This window comes from Schistocerca americana, chromosome 1, assembly GCF_021461395.2.
Source record: "Schistocerca americana isolate TAMUIC-IGC-003095 chromosome 1, iqSchAmer2.1, whole genome shotgun sequence".
NCBI classification, from domain to species: domain Eukaryota; kingdom Metazoa; phylum Arthropoda; class Insecta; order Orthoptera; family Acrididae; genus Schistocerca; species Schistocerca americana.
In genome coordinates, this window is record NC_060119.1 from 1214381730 (window position 1) to 1214404898 (window position 23169).

Here is a 23169-nt window from a genome sequence, read left to right on the forward strand (position 1 = left end):
CCCGGATCACACGAGGGAAAAAACAACTGCCTGAACACCTGAGTATGAGCTCTTATTTCCCTTATCTTTGAATGATGATCATTACACGATTTGAAAGTTGGTGGTAATAATATATGCTCTACATCCTCGGTGAAGATTGGATTTCGGAATTTAGTGAGCAGACCCCTTCTGTTTGGCGCGCTGTCTACCTGCAAGTGTGTCTCACTTCAAACATTCTATGAGATTTGTAACGCTCTCGCAATGGCTAAATGTACCAGTCACGAATCTTGCCACTCTTCCTTGGACCTTCTCAATTTCTTGAATGAGACCCAACTGGTAAGGGTCCCATACAGACGAACAATACTCTAAGACTGGACGAACTAACGTATTGTAAGCTATTTCCTTTGTTGAAGGACTGCATTGCTTCAGGATTCTACCAATAAACCGCAATCTAGAGTTCGCCTTACTCATTACTTGTGTAATTTGATCATTCCATTTGAGATCATTTCGAATAGTCACACCCAGATACTTGACTGATGTTACCACTTCCAAAGACTGATCATTTATTTTGTACTCATACATTAATGGGGATTTTCGCCTTGTTATGCGCAGTAGGTTACACTTACTAATATTGAGAGATAACTGCCAGTCATAACACCACGCATTAATTTTCTGCAAATCCTCATTGATTTATTCACAACTTTCGTGTGATACTACTTTGCTGTAGACTACAGCATCATCAGCAAACAGTCTAAGGCCACTGTCAATACCATCAACCAGATCATTTATGTAAATTGTAAAAAGCAGCAGACCTATTACGCTGCCCTGGGGCACACCTGAAGTTCCTCTTGTTTCTGTTGAAGTTACCCCATTCAGGACGACATACTGCTCCCTGTCTGTTAGAAAACTTTCTATCCAACTACATATGTCATGGATAGTAAGTGCGCACTTTTTGTAGCAAGCGACAGTGCAGAACCGAGTCGAAAGCTTTTCGAAAGTCGAGAAATATGGCATCAACCTGGGAGCCGGTATCTAGAGCCTGTTGTACATCACGCACAAAGAGGGCCAGCTGTGTCTCACATGACCGCTGTTTCCTAAAACCATGCTGGTTTCTGCAGATGAGCTCTGCAGAGTCTAGAAAGGTCATTATGTCTGAAAACAAAATATGTTCCATGATTTTATAACAAATCAATGTCAGTGAAATTGGCCGGTAATTATGTGCATCCGATTTTCTACCCTTTTTATAGATTGCTATGACCTGGGCCTTCTTCCAGTCCTGTGGAACTTTACGCTGTTCCAATGATCTCTGATAGATGACGGATAAGAATGGTGCTATATTTGTAGCATAGTCAACATAAAATCTTACGGGGATACCGTCTGGGCCAGATGCCTTTCTGGCGTCTAAGGATCTTCACTGTTTTACAATCCCAAATACACTAAACACTATGTTAGCCATCCTTTTGTTTGTTCGATAATTGAAAGGGGGAATGATGCTGCAGTCACCTATCATAAACGAGTTTTTGAAGGCTAGGTTTAGAATTCCGGCCTTCTGTTTATCATCATCAGTTACATTACCCATACTGTCAGCAAGAGAAGGTATTGAATTAATTGTAGCGTTCATAGATTTTACGTACGACCAAAATTTTTTGGGGTTATTTTTAGAATCTGATTTGTGTGTTTTATTGTGTTACCGAAATTTAGTGGACTCCTTTTAATACTAACGTGAACGACTTCACACTTTCAATTATTTAGAGTCGATTGCCACTTTTGCACCATTTAGACAACCTGTCTGAATCATTTTGCAATTGGTTTTGATCTTTTGATGACTTTACACAATGGTAAATGACAGCATTATCTGCATACAATCTAAGAGGGCTGTCCAGATTCTCCCCTAAATCATTTATGTAGATCAGGAGCAGAAGAGTGCCTACAGCAATTCCTTGGGAAATGCCACATTTTACTTCTGTCTTACTCAATGACTTTCCATCAGGTACTATAAACTGTGACCCTTCTGACAGAAAATCACAAATATAGTTTAACAATTTAGATGATACTCACAGGCACACAGTCTGACTAGAAGTTGCTTGTGAAGAACAGTGTCAAAGGCATCTCAAAATCTAAAAATATGGAATCAGTTTGATATCTCCCACTGATAGCACTGTTACAAAAATCCAGCTGCAAATTGAGATCAGTGGTATGGTAATTCTGTGCACTGCTCCTATTTTCTTTCTTGGGTACTTTTGCGATTTATGCTACTTTCCAGTCTTTAGGTATGGAGTTAGCAGTTGTACATGTGCATAAATGGCTATATCACTTGACTGCACTGATTTGGAAGCTTGCATTTTTTACACCACCAAGGGGCTATGACCATAGTGTGTAGCATAAATTTCAACTAGATACGTCAACTCATTCTTGAGAGAAAGTGTTCTTCATAGCCGGGCAGTCAGACAACAAAGTGATGCTGCAACGTTAGTTTTTACCAACTGAGGTACAGAACTCTGAAAACTATAATTTATTTTGAAAATGTTCAAGAATGCATTATGTACCATTACAATGTTTAGAATGACAAAAGTTCAAAACTCTGAAATGCCATGAAGTGGCAAAAGATAAAAATTAAGTGCTAAAATTTGGTGTGGTTACTTATTGCCATAGGGAGAATAGGTAAGTAAATTTTGATCCAAATTTGAGAGGTTGGGTGGGAGTGTGTTTTCTTGGTTGAATTTACATCCTGCAAGTGTTTTTCCTTCTGCTTCCTTTTTACCTTGGTTATTTTCCTGAGTGTTTGTCATTATGTTAGTCATATTCCTACAGTTCCTGTTTACTTCTGAAAAACAATAGCTTCTCTTGTATACTATAATTTCTTTATCATTTTAGACCTCCACATCCCAATCTGCATGAAAGTAATCATTCGTTATCTGGCAGCAGTCTCTACATTACAGTGTGTTTCCACTGGCCATATCATCTCTCAAAACCTGAGTCAGTGCAGGGGTCTGTGTGTGTGTGTGTGTGTGTGTGTGTGTGTGTGTGTGTGTGTGTGTGTGTACTGCCAACTCTCGCTTCTATGTAGATTAGCTAAAATGGGAAACACTTACACAGCGCTCTGTGTCTCCAATGTTATTTGCATCTAGGACAGTGGCAGGTAAGTCACTTGTATCACAGTCTATAGCCAGTTTCTCCCACGCTTCCCCTCCAGCTCCGGGTCCAGTTCCACTTGCACCGCTGACACCAACCGCTGTAGAAGCGACAGCAGTTGCTCCAGTACGAGCTGGCAACAGTGATGTAGCTCCCACAACTTTGGCCTTTTTCGATGGTGGCAAAGATGAAAGTATACTGCCAGCAGCATCACGTTTTCTATCAGTTGCTGAAATAAAAAAGTTGATGTTATCTATGAGGTAACATCCACAGACAAAACATTGATGCTATGCTATGGATCAACTCCAAATGTAAGACATACTATAAGCAAAAACCTCTTCATTGGGTTAAAAGTGACTCAGATTTACTGCAGATGAAGAGCATGGAATTAACCACAAAACATTAACTTTAAATCAGGGACCAACACCTACAGAATACCAAAAATGCTTCATGAGTGGAATACAATACAAGCTATTTTAAAATTTGCTAATTATGACTACTCTGAAATGATAAATCACAAAATTTTGCACACATGACTGGAACACAACTTGTGATAAAATGACAGATGATCAAATCAAAGCAGGGAACCAAAGGAATGGACACAGAAGTACTGAAATATGGGAGTCTTTCCTGAAGATGCAAAAAATGACACCAAAATTAATCTGTAAAGGAAAAAAATTAAGTTATGTTAAATCGGGCTTATAAAAAATGACGTGTGGTTAGGGCCTCCTGTCAGGTTCACCTGGTGCAAGTCTTTCGAGTTGATGCCACTTCGGTGACTTGCGTATTGATGGGGATGACATGATGATGATAAGGTGAACACAACACCCAGTCCCTGAGCGGAGAAAATCTCCGACCCACCCGAGAATCGAACCCGGGCCATTAGGTACGACATTCCGTCGCTCTGACCACTCAGCTACCAGGGACGGACAATCGGGCTTATAAAAATCCAGTAGGGCCTACACAGACAGCATGTTTCTGTTGAGCAAATGGAACATTAAAAAATGCCACTAAAGAGAATAGCACAGTACTGACTGACTATTTCCGAAACCTATTCAACTGTGGTCCACCAAAAGAAAGATTGCCCGCTCCCCCCCCCCCCCCCCCAAAAGAAAGTAGCATGCCAAATTCCAGTTCAGAATAACTGACAATACACGAAAGAGCACACATCGGAGAACTTAAAAATAATGTTTATGAGAATACATAACTACTGACATGCAGAAGTTACGAGCGGATGATTCTTAAAGAAAATAAGCACATGATTAACAGCCACATAGAACAGTTCCATATGACTGGGAATGTGCATAAGAAAGTCAATAACACAGACCATAACAATTACAGATGCATAATCTTTTTGCAAATCACATATCAAATTCTTTCTCAAGTTCTCTACAACTGTTTGGAACAAAAGGCTGGCCACCTGATTGGCGAGCACCAAATGGGACACAGTAAGGGTCAATTACGCGCAGAATAAGAAGACAGTTTTAAGGATCTGTCAATGTACCAGCACGACTGAAAACGTCAACAGAAGAAAGTGCTAACCCACAAGAGCATAGACAGTGGGTTAATGGAGGTCGAGACCTGGAGGGTTACAGGAGCAAGGGGTATGTTGCAAGGATAACTCCCATCTGCTTAATTCAGAAAAGCAGGTCATGGAGGGAAGGATCCAGATGGTGCAGATTGTGTAGTAGCTACTGAACTCTAGCATGTTGTGCTCAGCTGTAAGTTGTTCCACTGCATTGTCAACTTTGTTCTTGGCCACAGTTTTGGGGTGGCTATTCATTTTGGTGGACATTTGGTTGGTTGTTACATTTACATAAAAAAAACTGTGCAGAAATCACCAGAACTTTTGTCAGTATATTTAGAACATAAATACAACTAGACAAGACAATTTACTTTGAAATCAGTCCTTTCTAGTGATACAGATGGAACTAATCGTTATGAGCATGTGATGCATTTGAAAATACAATAAATCAGACTAATCCTTGCTAAATTGAGGGTATAGGTCTACAATTCTATTGACAGGCAGGCCGTTTTTAAAATGCTAGAGGAGCTCTGAGTATTTTGCGGAAACATATTAATGGAAGAATGAAGATATTTGTAACAATTAGAAGGAAGAATATTTCAATTCATTACAGTATTTTGTCAGTAAACCTATGAATTTTGAAACAAACATTGGGATTGTGCTGGCATAAGCTGGCGCCAGCAGTCCGATCGGCAAAGAGGCTGCAAGAAGATAGATAGTAGGCACTGGAACAAGCGAGCCTATCAGGAGAGCGGCCAATGACAGACTCGCAAGAAACACCCCGCCAATGCCCTCTCGACTGCCAGTATTTAGATAGCCATCACGGATTGGAGGGGTCCAGTCAGTCATCCAGCGAGCCACCAAGTCGAGTCACTTGCAGTCACAGTTCCAGCCCAGTCGCAGTCGCAATCAGAGTCTCTATCTCGGGCAGAACATAGCGACCAGAGTATTGTTTACAGCAGGATGTGTACTTCACGTGCAATGAGGCTAATGTGGATTATTACGGAAGAGCTTGTATCACAACTAGCTAAAGTTAAGCAGCTTTCTTATTCTTATGACTAGAGAACCCTGTTAATAAATGCGTGCAGTTGGGTTAGAGGATATAGGCCACCAAACAAAACACAAACTCACCCATAAAATCACCAACATTTTCAAAAGACAGGGAATAAACATAGCATACACAACAGACAATTCTATACAAAAATACGCCCCAAAACTGACAAAAAACAGAGACATATATCAGAAAGCAGGTACATATCAGCTACAGTGTAGCACTTGTGAAGGCACATACATAGGGCACACAGGGAGAACATTTGATGTCAGGTACAAGGAACACTTGACAGCCTGGAAATATGGGACAAACCACTCCACATTTGCAGAGCACCAAAGAGAAAATGACCACTTACCACATACATAAAATCAAAGCAGAAGGGAAAATCCTGTTGAATTGAGCAAGTACACACACCAAGCAATTCATTATTTACACTAAAGGATAAAATAATAGAATAATGTTCACAAAAAGTATTAATATAATAATACTGTCCAGTGTAATAATAACAGAACCTAACATCTTTACACTCACTCATCCATGAACCCCTCCACAGAATATTGAAACAAAAAGTCAAACGAGCTTCACCAAAATTTTCAGCCACTCGCTAACAGCTAGTACACACACACCCCCCCCCCCCCCCCCACCTCGAAAAAAAAAAAAAAAAAAGACGTCGGCTCTATCCCCCCCCCCTTATATCTCTCTCTCTCTCTCTCTCTCTCTCTCTCACACACACACACACACACACACACACACACACACACAGTATAAACATCATAAATAGAAGTTAGTATCAAACATATACTTTGTTAGGTTGGCAACAAATAGGTAAACAAACCAAAGAAGATGAAACACGTAATGGAGTAGCAATATTTATGCCGTGAAAAGCAGTGTACGACGAAATAGCTGTATCGAGTGACAAAAGAACATTAGTCCACCACAAAAAGAGTGAGAAACATGGTGAACAGTGTGTGGAAGGGGAGAACACTATTTGTGATTATATGGCAGTGATAAAAGTAGTAGTGCGACCTCCAGACCAGACATGAGGAAACGCAGATCAGCAAATCGTAAGTAATTACTTTTTTTACAAAAAACCGTGAAGTGAATTGTTTAATAATCTATAACTAACAAAACCGTATCGTTGTAGATCCCACTGATGATGCCTTAGAACAGAAGAAGGCAAAATGCATATGGAATAAATAAAGTAACTAGCAGCAGGAAAAGGCAGTTTTATTTACAAAAACAAACAAAAAATCCTCTCCTTGCTTCCCACGTTACAAGCCTACAGCAACAACGAGATGACAAAAAAGTGATAATGGTCCTCATTTCTTGCTTTTGCATCTGTCATACTTTTGAATTTACCTTCCAATACAGAAAATTCATATAAGGAATAAAAAGGATTTTTCTCCAACATTTCTCCGGCTGTGTGCTTAAGACATTAATATTCTTTATTTGGCTGATATTGTTTGGAAAGCAAGCAGCTAGGAATTAAGTCTGCAACTTGCTCAGCATTTCTCACAGGTCATCATGTGATGAGCACTTTTACAGATACGTGCCTTCTTCATATTTACTGAGACTCCCCATTTCTATTCCATATAACATTATGGATTCAAAGTGTGGAAAGTACTATATTTTAAGAACTCCAATATTAACATTTTTGTCTAACTTGAGTAATTTATATCAGCCTCAATTTAGTTTATTACTTGTGCTATTAGTGTGCTCTATCAATGTTTGCTGATCACCAAGATGGAAACACAGAAATTCCACACAAGGTAATAGCTCAAGCTCATTTTCACTGATTTTTGCACCATCATTGACACTGCCAATTTAGTGTCAGTTTATTATTTCTAAACCATTTATTTAGTACAAATAAAATACTTTCAAAGCCCGCTGTGTAACTGCTACTTGACCGATCCCCTTAATTGAAATATTGGTGTCACTGACAAGTAGTATGATTTCCTTTTGGATTTCATCAAGATCATTAATATGTACTAAGAAAACTAGTGGCCCAGGGACATTTTCCTGTGGCATGCTGTTTAAGATCTTCCTCACAACCGAATAACATTTATTATTCTCTTCATCTAGTAATTCTATTTTTTGATCCCTTTTCAATAACCCTTGAGTGGGCGCACCATTTTTTACAGCAGGGACGTGGCATACTTTCTACACGTTAAATAATAGCTGTCTATGTTACTAAGGTAAATGTCTAAAAGAAAAATCAAAGATTAATCCTAGTTTAATTATACAACAATAAAATAAACTAAAAGCACTGATCATTTAAACAATAATAAAATAAACTTTCATTATATCACTCTGTTGCCACCAACAGGAGTTATCCACGCCAAGCATTACACAGCGCAGCTGCATCGGATCCCAGCCAACCGTTTATTCGATTACTACTTGTCTCTTAAGACAATTGCCTCGTTCTGAGAGTGTGCTCCTAGCTCTTAATATGAATAGTTTTTTTTTTTTTTTTTTGCACAGATCATAATATTTTCTCATCTAGTTTGCTGTTTATTTTATAATACTGCTACCTCCTTGGGTGTAGGAGAACGCAACTGATCAGTGCTTTAATTGGGCTCTCAATTGTGAAATAACAATGAAACAGAACAAAACAATTTTATTTGTGGTAGCTACACTGAATACATAGACGTACCTACTCGAAGTTTAAGTATGATTGTATCTTATCGAATTCATTCCCTCTCACTCCACAGAATTCTAGCTGTTGCAGAAAAGTCTTGCAACGGACTAAATCAAAAGCTTTTGCTAGGTCACAGAATACCCCAGTTATTGTTTCTTCCTCATCAAGTGTTTTGTAGTACATATTCAACAAGTTCTTGTGTTGCTGAAATAATAGATTTAATTTTTGGGAATTCATGGTGGCTTCTGGATAGAATATTCTGTGGTGTAAAGAAGTTTATTAATCTGTTATACACAATATGTTCAAAGAGTTTTGTTACTACTTGTATAATACTAATAGGTCTGTAGTTTTCAGCTTTGTAGAATCACTTTTTTGTACAATTGACAAGACATCTCCTGGACTATGTTTTTACCAACCTATTTATGACTCTCGTTACTTCTTCCTCACTCGTTGTATACAGATATATATATATAAAATTTCTTAGGGAACATCTTTTCTCTGGTAACACACTTGTTACTAGAGTTGACACAAACCTACTACCCCTTCTTAGATTTCCGCATATATTTATGAAGTGTCTAGGTTGTTTGTAAAGAACTGCTCCACCTGATTTCCTTTGGGCTATTATTTTTATACACTGCCTGTCCTGTTTCTCAATTTACGATCATTCACATACTTTTTGCCTTGCAGTCCAAGTTGACAATGTCTCTCAATAGCCATTTTCTTTCCACATTACGTAAGATTTTTTTATATTCCTTATAGTACCATTTTAAATGTAAGCAATTAGTTTCACCCCATGAGTGCTAGTCCTACAAGTTTCATATGAGAGCTCATGTGAGGTTTGGAAGACAGGAGCTGAGGTATTGGGGAGGACTGATTGTGAGTCATGCTTGGGTAGCTCAATTGGTAGAGCACTTATCCATAAAAGGCACAGTCCAGAGTTCAAGTCTAGGTCTAGAACACAGTTTTAATCTACCAGGAAGTTTCATATCACTACACACCCTGCTGGAGAGTGAAAATTTCATTTGATTTTCATAGTTACTGATTCTGTGCAGCACTTTAATGCTTTTGACAGAAACAATTATGTCTTTTGCAATCCATTACTTTTGTCTACCTTTAGTTTGTTCTTACATGTCTATTTTTCTGTATGGAATGCCACCTTAATATATTCACAGTATCTAGCTATGAAGAACTCAAAACTATTTTCACTGCCTTAGTCACTTACTTTTAGCTTTTATTAGTCAGATCATTGTTGATGTTACACATGCTGTAGTCATGCACTCTTGGTATTTAATAAAGAGCTTCAGACTTTGTTGTTCTGAGATTAGTTATTCTTTCAGACACAATTTTCACCTACTATTAATGTGTATGTTGTTTTGACAGCACTTGTTCTTTAGGATCACACATAATTTTCATGTACTGTTAATATGTGGTTAACAGCCTGTATGCTGGTTACAATATAAACCCACAGCAGTAGCACTCTTTGTAGTAATGCTAGTATAGTAGTCGATTGTATTACGAAAATTGTACACGATCAATAGTGACGAAATATCTCTTTCTCAACATTAAAGTCAGTACACAATATTATTTGTTCTTTCATTTACAACTGCTGGCCTTATTTGGGTCACTTTTTCTTCCCCCATAGGACTACTGCCAGGAGAGCAGTAAACATTAATGATCTACATTTTGTTTTATTAATTACAAATTTCAACTGATAAACATTAAAAATCTTTTTCTGTAACATATTTTACTATGTTGAAAAGTTTACACCTTCTTATCACCCATCAAGAAATGCTTTTTGTTAGTGGCCTTCTTTCTTCTCCGCAGAGGCAGAGTGTTGTGATCTTTCTGTCGTATCAAAACTTTATCACATATTCTTTTATTTGTGCATACCTAGAGGAAACCTTCTTACCTAAGGTGTTTGTATGCAGCACACACATGTTGAAAATGGAACCTCTTTAGTCCATCAGTTTCAAAATTAAAATCTATCCTGCAGCTCTAGGAAGTAGGATTATCCACAGGGGATCCACAAATAAGCAAGCTGTTTTGGCACAAATGGTCATTTTTATCTGCCTCACTTACATAAATAGCATGACAGAATATAATTCACAAAGTACCAATACCAAATGCCTATTAGGCCCAATGCAAGCAAAAAGTTTTATGGTAGGAAATATTTTCACATTTCACTCAAATGCTACAGTTTCTCAACACGAGATTGAAAATCAGTAGTGGTAGTATGAAATTTTTATACAAATTTGGAAATTTCAGATTCTTCCGTGTAATTTTTGTGATGTCCACTTTCCTCTTCCATCCTCGTTCTAACAAACAATCTTGTCATCATTAATTCTGTAACTATTCCAGCCATTATCAAAACTTATCCTCCAGTTAACTTCACTAACCCTGTCAGAATGACCTGTTTAGTTATCCCACGTTTATTCTCCTGTTAAGACGTTATTATGTGTTCATACAACATGTTTTCTGCAATATTTGCATTTTCTTGGTTACATCGAGAAGATTAATATGTAATCTTTCTTACCAGTTATTTCTGTTAGTAGTTTATTTCCATTCTGATAATCTGATTACAGATTTCATACTAATAATTATAACAAAAGCTAATCATTCGCACAACCAGTCAACCACATGAACAGCGATTGGTATGCACCCCTTCAGGTTTATCTGGTTTGATGCAACATGTATTCCCTTGGCAAAGACATAACGTGCCTATGCCCGCATTCAAAAGTCAACTTATCATACGTTCAGAAATGAACATATAATGTGTTCAAATACCAACAGGGATGTGTTTCAAGATAATATAAATAACTGATAGACCAACGTGTGCTGGATACTAGGCGCTCTGTGAAACAAGGTTTTTGTTCTTCAACAACATGAATTTGGCACCAGCTGAAATTGCCGCCCATGGCCCAATACTCCGGTTTGCTGACCTTTATTCAGGAGTCAGAATATTTTAACTATTCTGTGTATTTACATTGATGTACTGTTTAAAGATAAACATAACAAACCAGAATTATTTATAGATAAACATTTTCAACATACGTACAATACAGGACACAAACACAATTTCAAGTCATCTCACAGATTAAAACTCTACTTTCAGGCTCATTAGTACATGGCTATTAAAAATGATAATCACTTTAAAGTGAAAAAATGTTCGCAGTATGGAACTTTGTTTATTGAAAGGTAAATTACATGTTATCTTTGTGCACAAAACTGTTATTAGTCATCACAGAGTTCTTAAATTTTTTTGCTCTCTTTGGAGAGTAATTTAACAAACGAACTGAAGTTTTTAAATTAAAATTAATTTGAGGATTGTTGACACATACATATCTCAGTTACATTATTTATACTGACAAGTCTCCTGGACACTAAATCACAAATTAATGCATGCAATTAGTTAACAAAATTCCAATTTGGATTCCTCTTTCTTTTTGACTGTCAGCAATTTCCTGCCATACAGTACTACACTCCTGGCAAAACACTTGAGAAATCTTTTCCTCAACTCCAAATCATTCTTCTTGCAGTCAACAAATAAAGTGTCTGTTCAAAAGCTCATTTATTGTGAGAAGGAAAGTTGCTACTCACCATATAGTGGAGATGCTGAGTCGCAGAGAGGCACAGCAAAAAGACTGTCACAAATATAGCTTTCTGCCAGTGAGTCCTTCATCAAAATTTGACGACAAACAGATACAGTCATGCAAATGCAACTCTCTCTCTCACACACACACACACCACTGCAGTCTCAGGCAACCGATGTGGCGTCAATTGCCTGAGACTGCAGTCGAGAGAGAGAGAGAGAGAGAGAGAGAGAGAGAGAGAGAGAGAGAGAGAGAGAGAGAGAGAGAGAGAGCGGGGAGGGGGGGGGGGGGGGGGGGCTGGCCACTCTTTGACAGTAACTAAGCCAGAAAGAAGCTTGTATTGTGCACCAACGGGACTTAGCCTCAGAGCAGGACTGTCAAGGCCAGGAATATTGTATAATAATCACTCTGAAAAAGTTGGGCATTTGTGCGACATTGAATAAATGTATTATTGTGGGACACAATTTTAGTCATTTCAAGTAGTTTTAGTTATAGGTATGCAGCACTCGATGCTGTTGTCATAATCTTACACTGGCGACAAAGAATAGTGATATGAGTTACGAAACTAGCTGAAGTCACACTCAGGAGAGTACTGAAAATAAATACAAACAGTTATATATCTAAAAACAAAGATGATGAGACTTATCAAACAAAAGCGCTGGCAGGTCGATAGACATACAAACAAACACAAAACAAAATTCAAGCTTTCGCAACAAACGGTTGCTTCATCAGGAAAGAGGGAAGGAGAGGAAAAGACGAAAGGATGTGGGTTTTAAGGGAGAGGGTAAGGAGTCATTCCAATCCCGGGAGCGGAAAGACTTACCTTAGGGGGGAAAAAGGACAGGTACACGCTCGCACACACACGCATATCCATCCGCATATACACAAACACAAGCAGACATTTGTAAAGGCAAAGAGTTTCAATACAAACAGTTAGTAATACAACATCACAGTTAGTAATATTTCGATTTCAAAGAGTGACAGGTAGGTCACATGTCCGTTATGAATGAGGAAGTGCTTCATTTATTGTAGCACAAACTACATAGTTAAAATGATAGAGATTTTACAATGGCAGCTAGAATTAATGGGGACTGGATACAAAACACCAGAGGATCAAAGTCTTCATATATCTACCAATTCAGAGCTACAGAGCCAAAATTGTCAAGAAATTTGGACACTTTACTCCTTTTACTATCTATTATTAATACCACTTACCCGCTAAACTATGACTAGTCGATGCTTTGCCGTGAACAATGCCAGTTCGTTTTCCTTCGGCTGTTTCAACACGTCCAGATTTTGCACCAAGAGCAAATAAATCTGCTGGATATTGTGGTGTTTTCCCCTTACCACCTCGTCCTTGTGAGCCTTTTCCTCTCTCCATTTCATTTCATATCATTCACACTGCTTCCTGAAGAATTGAGGTTCTGTTTTAAACATAAAGGACAGAATTCTTACAGCAAATTCAGAAAGTATAAAAGCTGTGTGTGTGTGTGTGTGTGTGTGTGTGTGTGTGTGTGTGTGTGTGTGTTTTGTGAGGATAAATGTAATTTATGTTAAACAAAGCTGGGAAAAAAAGGGTCCATCCTGGTGACAGTACAGTTTTACATTAGCTTAAATTTCTAGGGCATCAAAGAGGCAGACATCAAAAATGCAATGGATTGGCTGAAGAGCTGCTCTACCATTCAGTAAAACTGCATAATAAATATTTTACGTCAGATGAATTCGCACTTGCGAATAACGACAACCATCTGCTGTAGAATGCAATGACATCAATGAAAATTTGTGCGGGACTGGGACTTGAACCCAGATTTCCCATTTATCACGAGTGGTCGCCTTACCATTTGACATGCATGCATGTCCAAAGGAACTTTGTATCGTAATCAGAATGACACAGGTACTGTAATATCGTAATAAATATTTGTTTTATTCTCATACTAGTTACTGTTTCAAGTACTAAACAGGACCTACAGTATGTTCAAATAAAAGTGGTACAATTCATTAGCCTACAATTTTCTTGGGGTTGTACAAATGTCAGACAGTCGAGTTCACTAGCTACTGGCCAAGTTCTACTCTGCCGTTATCAAGTAGCATTAATTCTGTGAGTCACATTGATTAGGTCCCAAGTCTTGTCCAAAAAAAGCTGTTCATGATTTTAGTTTTAGTTGCTTATTACATAATATTATCCCAATAGCTGGCTATCAGAATGATTGCTAAGGTGTCTTCAGTTCTATGATTATATTTTCTATGCTATTTCTGTACAGATACCTTCTCAGCACAGTAGAGATAAACTCACTTTATGTACTCTTTTAGGTAATGTCACATGGTGCCCAATGGTGTCCTATATAATACAGGACCACAAGATTGGTGCAGTCCAGAATAATCTGCAACTGTTAGGAAACACTCACTGTCTCGCCACAATTTTGTCCCCCTGCAGGCAATGAGAAACCTGATCTACATCTTGCTCCAGAATTCAATACCATATCCTAACACTTATCCTTAAATCATAAGCCATCCAGTCAAATACTGTCTTAATAGTTAAAACCACTGCAATTTGTCCACCTAAACAGAGGACTGGTTAATCAGGTGACTAATCACTGATTACATTTCAAAGTCCCACTCACTATGGAAAGATAAGATCTAAACAGACCTGACCTCTTTGAGGATGTCCAGCATCAACAACCACAAGGTAGTTTCAGCAACAATGACTATCAGAGTCAAAGGGCAAACAAAACAAGCAGAAAGATTTATATGTTCTATAAACTAGATAAAGAAACAGCAGCATCATATCTCAATAAAGCACTTTAAACTTCCAGCTCAGGACAGGAGCTAGGCGCAAGTTTGAAAGAATAAATGACCATGCATTGAACAGATACGTACCCAGTGGAACAGTTCGTGATGGGAAGGGCCCTCCATGATGTACAGTTACTAAAGAAATAGATGTGTGAAATAGGTATTCAGTGGCACTGAGAAACTGACAAAATAGTTAGTTGGTTGGTTGGTTTGTTTGTGGGACTGAAGGGGCCATCGGTCCCTTTTTCCACAAACTTGAAACACCCACAAAGAATAAGAACAATCAATGGAGATGACAAGAGATGACACAGGACAAGAAAGACACAGACAGAGACCAGAAAAAAGGAATTAAAATCGCACTGAGTGTGACAGTGGTTGGCCGACCATAGAAACAAAAAAGGAAAATCCAACCACCAAAAAACACACTAAAAACCCTAGTCTAAAATCGTAGTCCAAAGGCCAGACTTAACACACAAAACGGACAAACACTTAGATCAAGCAATAAAAACCCCCTGCACGAATAAAACTCAAAACTAAATCTGCCATCGCAATATCATCTGATAAAAGTGCAGGAAGCGTATCAGGCAGTGCAAACGTCTGCCTGAGCAGAGTTAACAACGGACAGTCCAACAAGATGTGGACCACCGTCAAAGCTGACACGCAGCAACATAAACGTGGGTCCTCGTGGTGCAATAAATAGCTGTGTATTATCCAGGTATGACCAATGCGCTGCTGGCAGAGGACAACAGAGTCCTTGCAAGAGACCCGCAAGGAGGAGTGCCACGCATCGGTAGCCTCCTTGAGGGCCCGAATTTTTTCGGGTAAAGGAAGGGTGCACCATTCTTTACCCCACGTGCGAAGTACCTTCTGCTGCAAAACTGACCTGAGGTCACTCTCCGAAAGGCCAGTCTCCAAGGCTGGTGCACCAACAGCCTGTTTGGCCCGTGTGTCAACACGTTCATTTCCCGGGATGCCGGCATGACCTGGGGTCCACACAAAGACCACAGAGCGGCCGCAATGGGCTAGAGTACGGAGGGACTCCCGGATAGCCATAACCAAACGAGAGCGAGGAAAACACTGGTCGATAGCTCGTAAACTGCTCAGGGAGTCACTACAGATAAAGAAGGACTCACCTGAGCAGGAACGGAAATACTCTAGGGTGCGAGAGATGGCGACCAGCTCGGCAGTGAAAACACTGCAGCCAGCCGGCAATGAGTGTTGTTCATAACGATCCCCTAGACTAAGAGCATAACTGACACGACCAGCAACCATCGAACCGTCAGCACAGATAAAGTCAGAGCCTAGAAACATGGCAAGAATTGAAAGAAAGTGGTGGCGGAGGGCCTCAGGAGGGACTGAGTCCTTCGGGCCCTGTGCCAAATCGAGCCGAATGCATGGACGGGGCACACACCACGGGGGTATACGCAGAGGGGCCTGGAAAAGAGGTGGAAGATGGAAAACCTCAAGCCCAGAGAGAAGAGCTCTGATGTAAACCGCGATAGTACACCCTGACCGGAGCTGCCGTTCCGGAAGATGGATGACCAATTAAGGGAACAGGAGACGATAATTGGGATGCCCGGGCAAGCTACAAACGTGTGTAGCAGAAGCGCCCAGTAATCATTGGCGCCGGAACCGCAATGGAGGGACACCTGCCTCCACAAGTATGCTGTTGACAGGGCTTGTCCGGAAAGCTCCAGGGCGACTCGGGTCCCGCTGCGAAGGATGGGGTCAAGCAACTGCAATGCGAAAGGTGATGCCGAACCATAAGCCAGGCTGCAATAAACTAGACGGCACTGAATTAACACCTGGTACAGCCGTAGAAGGGTAGACCGATCGGCACCCCAGCTGGTGTGACTCAAGCAATGAAGAGCGTTAAGATGCCGCCAGCACGTCTGTTTAAGGTGCCGAATATGAGGGAGCCAAGTCAACCGGGTATCAAAAACCAATCCCAAAAACCGGAGCATCCCCACCACAGCAAGAGGTTCGCCACCAAGATAAAGCCATGGCTCAGGGTGAACAGTGCGTCGCCGGCAGAAATGCATAATGCAGGTCTTGGCAGCCGAAAACTGGAAGGCGTGCACTACAGCCCAAGACTGCGCCTCGTGGATAGCGCCCTGCAGCTGCCGTTCAGCAGCTGCAATGCCAGTGGAGCTAAAGTATAGGCAGACGTTCTCAGCATACAAGGAAGCTGAGACAGACGTTCCCACCGCCACAATGAGCCCATTAATTGAAATTAAAAAGAGGCAGACACTTAAGACCTTGTGGTACCCCATTCTCCTGAACTCGCGAGGAACTATGGGAGGCTGCAACTTTCATGCGGAAGGAATGAAGAGACAGAAAATTTTGTATGAAAATCGGGAGCGGACCACAACCATGAAGCATAGAGAGGATGTGATGTCACCAAGTCATATCAAATGCCTATCATATCACCATGTCATATCACGTAAGTGACAGAAAATTTTGTATGAAAATCGGGAGCGGACCACAACCATGAAGCATAGAGAGGATGTGATGTCACCATGTCATATCCTATGTCCAAAGAGCCGGCGACCAGAAGCTGAAAGCGGGCAAAGGCCATACGGCTGGCAGACTCCAGGCACACCAGATTATCGGTGGCAGAGCAGCACTTATGGAACCCAACCTGAGATGGCACCAGAAGGCCCCGAGACTCAAGTAGCCAACTCAACTTCAGGCCCACCATGCGTTCGAGCAACTTGTAAAGAATGTTGATGAGACTAATGGGGCGGTAGCTGGCCATCTCCAGTGGGTTCTTGCCAGGTTTCAACATGGGGATTACTATGCTTTCCCGCCATTGCGACAGGAACTCACCTCAACCCAGATACGGTTGAAAAGGTCTACGAGGCGTCGCTTGCAGTCCACCAACAGGTGTTTTGAGCATCTGACAGTGGATGCGATCTGGTCCGGGAGCTGTATCAGGGCAAGTAGCTAGGGCACTTTGGAATTCATAATCACTGAATGGAGAACTGTAAGATTCAGGGTGGCACGTGTGAAATGAAAGGCTCCATTGTTCCAACCGCTCTTTCAGGGAGCGGAAGGCCAGTGGGTGACTCGCAGAAACGGAACTCTGAGCAAAATGCTCCGCTAAGCAGTTTGCAATTGCGTCAGAGTCAGTACAGACAGCTCCGTTCAGTGAAAGCACAGGTACACTGACGGGGGTTCGATAGCCATAGAGTCGCCTTATCTCGGCCCAAACCTGCAATGAAGAGGTACGGAGGCCAATGGTGGAGACATACCTTTCCCAGCACTCCTGCTTGCATTGGCAAATGAGAGCTGACTGTATGTGGTGCAACGAATGGAGCTGTAACAGGAGTGACAGTGGCAGCACAAGATGACGTCATGCGCTTGGGATGAAGCCGTTCAAATTTTCATTTAGCCTCAGTGTAGGTCAGTCGGTCCAGGCTCTTGTAGTCCATTATTTTCCACTCCTTCTGTAGAATCTTACAGTCCGGCGAGCAAGGGGGATGGTGCTCTTCGCAGTTGACACAGATGGGAGGCGGGGCACATGGAGTATTGGGATGGGATGGACAACCACAATCGCAACATATGAGGCTGGAAGCACAGTGGGAAGACATATGGCCGACCTTCCAACACTTGAAGCACCACATTGGGGGAGGGATATATGGCTTGAGGTCACAGCGGTAGACCATCATCTTCACCTTCTCGGGTAATGTGTCACCCTTGAAGGCCAAGATGAAGGCACTGGTGGAAACCTGATTATCCCTCGGACCCTGGTGGATGCACCAGACGAAATGGACACCTCGTTGCTCTAAGTTGGCGCGCAGCTCGTCATCGAACTTTAAAAGATGGTCCCTGTGGAAGATAATGCACTGGACCATATTTAAGCTTTTATGGGGTGTGATAGCAACAGAAACCCCCCCCCCCCCCCCCAGCTTCTTACAAGTGAGTAATGCCAGTGACTGGGCAGAGGATGCTGTTTTTATCAAGACTGACCCGGACCGCATTTTTGACAAGCCCTCCACCTCCCCAAACTTATCCTCTAAATGCTCTACGAAGAACTGAGGCTTCATGGACACAAAGGATTCCCCATCAGCTCTCGTACAGACTAGATACCAGGGCGAATACGTCTTGCTGTCATTCATAGCCTTCCGTTCCTCTCATGGTGTGGTGTGGCCAGGGAGGGGAATGATTTGGGGTCATACATGTTTGCATTAAAGTGAGCCCTTGAACGCTTAGAGACTGCTAGTGGTTGGCCAACAGCAAGAGAAGATGTGCCATGCTACACTGCGTGTCATCCACCCAGATGCCACCTACTTTGACCAAGGGGCCTACCCATGGGTGCCACCCAGCCACAACAAGGGCCACCTGGCAGGATGTCCATTGCCGGGAGTCCTGATGCCCCAGAGAGATAGGCAACTACTCCTTGGCATACATGGGGAGTTAATGGCGCAGGCATCAGTAGAGAGATCCCTGTGTTGTCAGGGGACTACGACCAACAGGGTACATGGCGCCCCCACCACAACGGACTAACTACCATGCTGGAGATTAGGTAGCGAGTGGTCCATGGTCGTCGTCAGCAAAGAAAGCGACACTGCAGACTGCACGACAGAAATCGCACTCAGGAATGTATCCTCGCCCAAGGGGTGGAGAGTGAGCGGGACTGCAATGCAACGACGAATAAGCTGGCTAAAGGTCTCAATGCACGATGGACACAATACACCAAGTAAGGAGCCCTTCCCCAATTGGCTCGATCTTCGGAATAATTTTGAGATATGGTGGTCAAACCAAAGAGCGGACCATCACATAAGGGCCGAAACATTTGAGACTCCTTTTAGTCGCCTCTTATGACAAGCAGGAATACCGCGGGCCTATTCTAACCCACGAATCCACAGAGGGAGACAAAATAGTTAAAACAGAAGAAAAGCTCTAGGGCTTTAAGGGGTTCCCATCAGATTCTATACTGAATTTGTGGCCAAGACAATCCTTCTTTCAATTATAAACTACCTTATATCCCTCACACTAAGTGAGGTGGCACAGTGGTTAGCAGACTGGACTCTACATTTGGGAGTATGACGTTTCAAACCTGCGTCCGGCCATCCTGATTTAGGTTTTCCAGGATTTCCTTAACTGCTTCAGGAAAATGCCTTGATGGTTCCTTTGAAAGGGCATGGCCAACATCCTTCCCTAATCCAATGGGACTGATGAACTCTGTTTGGTCCCTTCCGCAAATCAACCAACCAACCAATCCCTCACACCCATTTACAAGAAGGATAGCCGAAGTGGTCCACAAAACGAGTAAAATATCCTTCACATACATCCATTGTAGAATCTTAGAACATATTCTGAGCTCAAGCACAATGAGATATCTCCAACACATTCACTCCTCCACGTGTTGGCACAGAGTCCAAAATGTAGATCAGGTGAATGCCCACTCGAACCTTCCCTACCTAACGTACCGAAAGCCACATATCAAGACAGTAGGGTAGATGCAGTATTTCTCAATTTCCAAAAAGTATTTGACTCAGCAACACAGTACACCCATTATCCAAAGTGTATTTCTATCGGGTGTCAAGTGAAATTTGTGATTGGACAGAGGATTTTTTTGGTAGGGAGAACTTGGCAAGTAATCTTAGATGACTAGTCATTGGCACATGTTTAAGTAACTTTGGGTGTGCCACGAGAAGGGTGTTGGGATCCTTGTTGTTCATGTCATGTGTTAATAGTATCCTCAGACTTTTCGTAGATGATGCAGTTATCCAAAATGTTGCACTGTCTGAAATAATCCATCAGATCTTGATAAGGTTTCAAAGAAGTGCAAAGGTTGGCAACTTACTTTAAATGTCAAGGAAAAAAGCAGTGCACTTCACAAAATGGAGACACGTAGTACTATATGCCTGTAACACCAATGAGTTACAGTTGCAATCTGTCAACTCATACAAATAGGCTACCTAGGCGTGCCGACCCATAGGGCATTTGAAATTGAACAGGCACATAGTCTTCATAAGTAACACACATGGCAAATTGTGCTTCATTGGTAGAAACTAGGGAAGTGCAGTCAGTCTACAAAGGAGAGTGCTTACAAAATATTTGTGCGACACATCCTAAAATATTGCCCAAGTCCATGGGAATCATTCCAAATGGGACTATCGCAGGATATTGATTGGATACAATGAAGTGCAACATGAATGGTCAAGGGTCTGTTCGACCCAGGGGACAGTACCATGCAGATGCTGAAAGAAAGTAATTGACAGATCCCTGAAGACAGACAAAATATCCCACATAAAGCTCCTGTGAAAGGTTTTAGAAGAACCGTAATTGACGAATCTAGGAACATATTACAACCCTCCATGTATCACTCCCATAGGAATCGCGAAGATAAAATTAGACTTATCACAGCACAGACATTTAAACAATCATTCTTCCTGTGATTCGTGTATGATTAGAGTGGGAAGTACCCTCTGCCATACACTTCAGGGTGGTTTGTAGAGTGTACTTTTGTAGAGTAACACTTGTCACTATCAGCTGGAGTAACCTTGGGGCCACATTTCCATCTTCTTTCAGATTTTAAGATCTGATTAGTTGATAGAATGTTGGTAAACTGCATCATATAGCTTCATATTTATTTATTCGTTTTTAATGTCAGGTATAACTTAAGTCAATGCAGTGTTATATTGTAGGAACCATTTGTGGCAGCAATATATTTGGAGGAATTGTTACTACAATTCCTTACACTGACTCGAGGCGACCTTGTCCCCTATGTTCAAACCTATCAACAGTAAGTTAAAAACGCATTGAACCTAAGTTAAGTAAAACAAAAATAAGATATTTAATATATCAAGTTCAATGAACCATTTATTTCTACAAATTTAGATAACTAACTAAATTGTACTGGAAATATGACGAAGAAACATACTGATTATTTTATTTTTATTACAGCAATTGTTTCAAACCAAAACATACCTCAAATGTCAACAAAACTGACTAAACAAAGCTGTCCATTTTGGAACATTTAACACAGAAGTAACCTACTGAAAGGAAGCAATTCCACTTTGAAACACCAATAAGGTTTTCAAAAACAAAAGTTAGAGGCATTCATTACACTGATTACATTAAAAATATCGTGCTGTTTAACTAATTTCTTCATCCACCATGCAAGTTTTACTGCCAGGTTTGTTTAATAATCGAGATACTGAAGAGAGTCATTTTAATTATTTCTGGGGCTTAGATGGTTCGTTACACGTAAAGCAAGCAGATCACGTACACAACGAATTCTGTAGTACAATGAATGACATATGGACAAAACGAAGCAAGGCAATTTATCACGACAGCGATGGTTCTATTACCGAAATTTACATTTCGAATCACAGGAAATCTTGAACAGATTCGGTAAATTTCCCTCTCTGTTACAAAAGCAAAATGATCCTTTCGTTTGGTTATCAGACGCCGCACGATCGAGGATTCACGCTTCGTATTCTAATTCAATATTTATTTGAACGGCAATTAACTATCTTCCAGCCTGTTCTCAAAACCCATCGCTCACAATTTATGAACATCGTTAGCATGACATAGGAAACCGTACAAAAACTGAAAGAAAATGAGCAATTTATAACACAATAAAACAACCAATCCGAAAAAAATTACCACTAGAGACGTATACACTCACACAGGGCACCTGCCACTTCACCGTCACACCACAACACTGCCGCACAACAATAAACAAACGCTTCACTGTCTGGACACCATGCCGTGTTCACAGGCGTCTAAACTCTAAAGCCAGCGAAATGAGGGATGGTCAACTACCTGACCTACCGATAGATGGCTCTAGCGTCAAGCTACCATGATCCCTTACGACTCCAGGTGTCTCGGATCACGCTCAACTACAAGATCAAACGATAGATGACTCTACGGTCACGTTACCTTGATCCATTGCGACGCCTGTAATACGGAGGATATGATGTGACGTCATTATGACGTTTATACGCTTTAGTCGATTAACACACCTATCGACTTTTACGAACGTTCGAGATTCTAAACTGTCGTCAGCTAGTGGTTTGTCTTGACACGTACGATTCCGAAAACAGCTCAGTGTGGCAGCGTATATGTATTTCGGCAAAATAAAAGAGCTGGATACTAATAGAAATATTCCTGACCGTGGCCTTGAAAACACCACGTAAAAAACTGAAGTCTTCTCATGTCCCGATCAGATTAGATTGTGTGATTGTTGTATTGAATGCTACGCCGAAAATAATATTTATTTACTATCAACATTTTAGTATGGTTTCATACAATTGGTCTTGTAAGTACATATTAGATTGTAGCAGCATACTCTTGCTGACTTTTTTTTCTTAATTTATATAGCTGAAAGAGAACTCGTGCAAATTTGTTAGCTAAGTAATTTATATGTCCACCCCAAGATAGTATTTTATCAACCATAATTCCAAGTAATTTTACACTCGGACGGCAGAGACAGGTACCTTAGTGTCCA

The 23169-nt window shown here is 40.9% G+C and overlaps 1 protein-coding gene across 3 annotated transcripts in view; it reads right to left on the reverse strand.

The window, feature by feature from the left end:
- LOC124619844 (integrator complex subunit 1) overlaps window positions 1–22471 on the reverse strand; it is a 307722-nt gene extending 285251 nt beyond the window's left edge. The window contains exons 1-3 of one of the 3 annotated variants that reach the window (XM_047146458.1): window positions 22348–22471; window positions 13131–13339; window positions 3072–3340 (exon numbers count right to left, since the gene is read on the reverse strand). In XM_047146458.1, the coding sequence (XP_047002414.1) occupies window positions 3072–3340; window positions 13131–13296 (435 nt within the window). In that variant the 5' untranslated portion in view covers window positions 13297–13339; window positions 22348–22471. Of the gene's footprint in view, window positions 1–3071; window positions 3341–13130; window positions 13340–22347 lie in introns of those variants that run through there. The other 2 variants (XM_047146464.1, XM_047146471.1) reach the window with 2 other exon arrangements.
- Window positions 22472–23169: the final 698 nt, after the last annotated feature.